General features: G+C 37.0%; 1 protein-coding gene across 1 annotated transcript in view; it reads right to left on the bottom strand.

Annotated features, from left to right (window-relative positions):
* Positions 1-2109: 2109 nt before the first annotated feature.
* The window catches only part of ano10a (anoctamin 10a), a 31945-nt gene continuing 28054 nt past the window's right edge, over positions 2110-6000 (bottom strand). The window contains exons 13-14 of the mRNA XM_080039447.1: positions 5685-5801; positions 2110-5395 (exon numbers count right to left, since the gene is read on the bottom strand). Of these exons, the coding sequence (XP_079895573.1) occupies positions 5354-5395; positions 5685-5801 (159 nt within the window). The 3' untranslated portion in view covers positions 2110-5353. The remainder of the gene's footprint in view (positions 5396-5684; positions 5802-6000) is intronic.

Genomic DNA, 6000 nt, shown 5'->3' with positions numbered 1-6000 from the left:
CAAATATTCATACATCATACTTTGTGTTGTCCGAAGGGAGACGGAAGAAGCCAAAGGCTTATCAGGTCCCGCCCCCATTTTCATCAAATTCGGATTCAGATACACAGATTACTGTTACAGAAAATAAAAATAAAACAAACAAAAAACATTTTTTTTTATATATATATAGCTATATATATATATATATATATATATATATATATATATATATATATATATATATATAAACACACATACACATACATATATATACATATATATATATATACATATATATACATACATACACATACATTTTTTTTTTTAAGAATCTGCAGTCCAATACACAGTCAATTTTAATCTAATTGCTTCAGCTTTTAAGATCAGTTCAGCACAGTTCAGTTTTTCTGTGACAATGCCAAATGTATAAAGTGTGAAGTGGCCTTGTATTTGGCCTGTTCCATTACTAAACTGGTAGTCTAAACAGTTCTGCAAAAGTATTCAAAAACAAGTCTGTCTGCTGGCCTGTATTATTTGTTACAATATTGATTATGAAAGTGACATTGACATTGTGCTCAGGTTATTAGTCTGTAATTTTCAATAATTTTTGAAACATAATTTGCTTTGAAATTGCGCAAACTGCAACTCCCTGTGACAACTTCATCAAGTCCATTCCACAGCTTAATACCATTTACAGAAATCGAAAAGGCTTTAAGTGTGGTCCGTATATTTTTCTCAGTGAATTTACCTTTTCTTCTTAAATCATGCGAAACTTCTCTGTCTTCAAACATTGCTTGTAAACTGTTAGGAAGGCTTTTTTTTTAAACCTTGTAAATAATTTGTACTGTGTGGTAATTTACCACATCACGTAATTTGAGAATTCTGCCTTCAATAAAAAAGTTATTAGTGTGTGCCCTGTAATTGGCTTGGTAAATAATTCGTATTGCTTTCTTTTGAAGAATCTCCAACGGGTGCAATGTACCTTTGTAAGTGTTTCCCCATATTTCAGCACAGTAATGCAGATGTGGGGAAACTAAACTCCAGTATAATACAAGCAAGGCCTTTTGATTGAAACAATGTTGTGCTTTCCAAAGTATAGAAATACTCCTGGCTATTTTGCCCCTGAGATGGCTAACTTGTGGTTTCCAGCTTAATTTATCGTCAATTATTACCCCTAGGACTTTATCTATATCTATAAGTTTAAAAAAATTCCCTATTAGCCCATCCCCATTCACTTAAACAGTGGTTCTGATTTGCTCTATGTCGGCCCCCTGTAGCTTTCCAGCAGCTAGTTGACCAGGTTGTCCACCCAGGTTGGGATCCTGGAAGGTCCTGGATATCATTTCTGGTGAACAACCTTTTACAACGCTCCATGTCTGTTTTTCCAAAAAAAAAGGGGTTTTGCCCCCTAGGTAATAGAATGAAACTAATGAATGATAACCTATGCTGGAAATGTAAAACTGAAATTGGTACTTTTCAGCTTGCCGTGTTATTTTAAGACACTGGAAGATACCAAAAGCCCCACAAGTTGAAGAATGGGCCAATGCAATGACTGAAACTGTATCTTATGAATGCATGTTGAACCGATTAAGTGACAATTGGGGGAAGGGGGTATCCTCTTGGGAAGGGTTTTGGGACCACATAAAGGTGGATAGTGACCCAAATTAATACAGCCATAACTGCAAAGGCAGCTAACATCACCGGTCCCATGGTAACAAATGTATTTAGTTTTTTGTCATTGGCCTGTTTTTGCTTGTGGGGTCTGACCATGGCACATTGAGGGGAGAAGAAAGGAGAATAAATATTGGCTCTTATCTCCACATGGGGGAAGTATCTATCAAAATGTTTCTTATTATTTTACTTTTTTCTTTCTCATTTATTATTATTATTATTATTATCATTATTATTATTATTTTTTTATGTCACCATGAAAACAATAATATGGAAGCCATGAAACATGAAATATGACTTTGTATTATGAATTTGTATTATGAATTTGTATCAGATGTCCCTGTATCTATGTGACCACCTGTGAACATTTAATAAATATGTGAATTACAAAAAAAAAGAATGCTTCAGGCATCCAGTGCTAAAATCTAAACTCACTACAAACATACAGATGGACACAAGTACTTAATATGTTTTATTAAGCAGCAGACAGCCTCTGAGGTTTCAATATATGTTAATGTATGTGAAGAGCATACAAAAACAAATATTCAGAAAGCATGGTATTTCAAGGCACTAGGGGTGTTCATATTTTTTACACTGAATTCACACACTGTTATTTGGTAGGAGATATAGTAAAAGACCCTGATCACGTTACATGCTAAGATAAGACAGGCTACAAACTCTACCCTACCAATCGTAATAAATTATCTGTGGAAGTCATCATTTGAGAGGAAAACAGAGGGATCCAAATGTTCAACATTAAAGTTGGATATTCTCTCAAAAAAATGTAATGTGCTCTGAGAAAAAGCTTAAGAAAAAGTGTATTTTATAGCTGACTTATACATCTCTCAATTTGAAAAGGTTTGCAACATCATGACATCATGAAACTACAGATGTATGCCTGCCACCTTGACATTGGATCACTGGAAATTCCTGATGTGCAAATGTTTCACTCCATCTTGCTGTGGTGTTTTCATCTGAGCCAGTTTATGACAAAGTCTACTGGAGGTAAAGAGTATTTTTATAGTCATTTAGCCAGCATACAGTCCCCTCCATAAGTATCGGAACAGTGAGGCCAATTCCTTTATTTTTGCTGTAGACTGGAAACATTTGGGTTTGACACCAAAAGATGAATATGAGACAATAGCTCAACATTTCAGCTTTCATTTCCAGGTATTCACATCTGGATCTGATACACAACTGAGAAGATATAATTTTTTGAAAAAGAACACAACATTTTTAGGCAAGCAAAAGTATTGGAACAGATAGACTTTAAATAAATTAAAGTGGATAAACCGTAATATTTTGTCGCAAATACTTTGCTTGCAATAACTGCATCAAGCCTGTGACCCATTGACATCACAAAACGTTTGCATTCTTCTTTTGTGGTGCTTTTCCAGGCTTTCACCGCAGCCTCATTCAGTTGCTGTTTGTTTTGGGGGGTTACTCCCTTCGGTCTCCTCTTTAGCAGGTAAAATGCATGCTCTATAGCGTTTAAGTCTGGAGATTGACTTGGCCAGTCTAAAACCTTCCATGTCTTGCCCCTGATTAACTCCTTTGTTGTTTTTGCAGTTTTTTTGGATCCTTATCTTGCTGCATGATGGAGCATCTTCAAATCAGTTTGGTTGCATCTTTCTTTAAATTGTCAGACCGAATGTTTCTGTAGACTTCTAAGTTCATTTTGCTGTTGCCATCATGTGTTACTGTGTTGTTGTCAAGATGAACCTTTACCAAAGTGATGGAAAGGCCAAAGTTTGGAGAAAGGAAGGATCTACTCAAGATCCCAAACATACAGGCTCATCTGTGAAACACGGGGGAGGCAATGTCATGGCTTGGGCTTGCATGGCTTCTTCTGGGACGGGCTCATTATTCTTCATTGATGATGTAACACATGATGGCAACAGCAAAATGAACTCAGAAGTTTACAGAAACATTTTGTCTGACAATTTAAGGAAAGATGCAACCAAACTGATTGGAAGATCCTTCATCATGCAGCAAGATAATGACCCAAAACACAACAAAGGAGTTAATCAGGGGCAAGAAGTGGAAGGTTTTAGACTGGCCAAGTCAATCTCCAGACTTAAACGCTATAGAGCATGCATTTTACCTGCTAAAGAGGAGACTTAAGAGAGTAACCCCCTAACACAAACAGCAACTGAATGAGGCTGCGGTGAAAGCCTGTAAAAGCATCACAAAAGAAGAATGCAAGAGTTTGGTGATGTCAATGGGTCACAGGCTTGATGCAGTTATTGCAAGCAAAGGTTTTGCGACAAAATAGTACGTTTTATTCACTTTAATTTATTTAAAGTCTATCTGTTCCAATACTTCTGCTCGCCTAAAAATGTGGTGTTCCTTTACAAATAATTATATCTTCTCAGTTGTGTATCGGATCCAGATGTGAACACCTGGAAATGAAAGCTGAAATGTTGATTTATTGTCTCATATTCATCTTTTGGTGTCAAACCCAAATGTTTCCAGTCTACAGCAAAAATAAGGGAATTGGCCTCACTGTTCCGATACTTATGGAGGGGACTGTACATAGACAGGCTGTGTCCATTAAGCAGCTAGATCCCAGGGAGCGCTGCGCATATTTTGAGTCAGTCACATTACCGGGTCACACTTGACGAATTAACAGATGAACTTTGGCCATGGAGCACACGTTGCTAAATAACAAGGGTCTGCTGTCCGAGGTAACCGCACAAGTAAAAACATGAAATCGCCCCAATATAACCAAAACAACACACACCAACATACCATCACTAAAACAATAAACTGACTTTAATATTAACAGTCCCACAATCCTTTGTGCTCAGCAGCGCATTTATTGATTGACAGCTCCCTCCGGTTGCTAAGATTTGGTCTAAAATCTGCAGGATTTCCTTATGGCTGAATCCAATGTGAAGTTATATTTTCAATAGGTCATCCATGGCAGGCATACTGCATGTCTGGAGTTTGATGAAGTTGATTAAACCTTTTATTTTTATTTTTTTCCAAAGAATATTTGTCGAAAAAATCCCTTTCCCCCGGCACCTTTTTTTCTCAGAGTTCTAAACCACGAGCGCCACGTTACTGAGCATGTTTAAATCAAAAATCAAAACATTTGTTGTACTGTAATTTACTTCTGTTTTTGGAGGTGTTAGTGAAGTGTGATTCCTGTCTGTACACCACCACCCTACAACTCATTAGTAATCAGAATTGTAGGTGAACACATTTTCAAACCTGCATAATCTCTAACCACAGAAGTGATTGAACCCAACCTAATGGCACCTCAATGGCTTAAGAACAGAACACATAACCTATATAACTACTTTCATCAAGTCAAGGATTTAAAAAAAAATCCATTATGCTACAGTATAGTGTCTTGTTAAAGCATTCTTTTGTGATTTAAATCCCATGTGTACGCCACCCCAAATGAAAACACTCATTGAATTTATTTTCATTAAATGAGCAATACAACAGATCTGGAGCACAACTTTTTCTAAAACAGTGGTCTGCTATTCAACCCCTGGAATAGTAAACACTGTTTTAACTATAAACTCAACTTCAATAAAGACACAGCAGATAAACAGCACACCCCTTTGTCAGTCACACAAACCTTTAAGTGATTATGTTAGTGTGTCTTAATGCATGAATATAAATGTGAGTCAGAGCGTTGGTGTAAACATGTGTGATCTGTTAAAGCTGTGTGAAGGCCCTTCTCTGGTCCTCACTGGATGCTCTTACTGAGCTCCGAAGCTTCAAGCATTTTCTGAAACACACAGACACATTCATATGGATTTGTTTCCACAGAAGGGCAGCACTTAGTACTATTGTTCATACTTATTATGATTATGATACTGATTTATCAAATTCAGTGAATATCTCCTCATAATCTGTTACCTGACCATACTGTGTGTGTGCTGGAAAAAAATCTAGTGTTACTACAGAGCCTAGGCTCTGTAAACTGGTATGTAAACAAAGGGTGATAAACAAAGTGGGCCCACTGTATTCCCTTTGTTTACATACCAAATACAAAGAGTAACTTTGCCAGTTTCTACCTTTTTCTTGAGGGCTTCAAGTGATTCAAACTCCAGACGTGCCAGGCTGATCTGGATGTGTTTGGGAACATCTGGGATGAGGAAAGTCAGGATGAACTTGAAGGCCAGCAGCCCATGCTGAAATCACAGAATAGCAAAGCGTTCACAGAGGGTTAAGTTGCACAAGGACAAGGATATCCTTACATTTTTGCATTCTCTCCCACTTCCCAAACTGAGCTTAACTCAGAAATACACTATGGGTCAGTTTCACAGACATAAATTAAACCTAGTCCAGGACTAAATGGAATTTTGAATGGAGATTGTCCATTGAAAGTAC

This window comes from Ammodytes marinus, assembly GCF_949987685.1.
Source record: "Ammodytes marinus genome assembly, chromosome: 13".
Classification (NCBI taxonomy): domain Eukaryota; kingdom Metazoa; phylum Chordata; class Actinopteri; order Uranoscopiformes; family Ammodytidae; genus Ammodytes; species Ammodytes marinus.
This window is presented reverse-complemented; position numbering and strand designations above follow the sequence as displayed.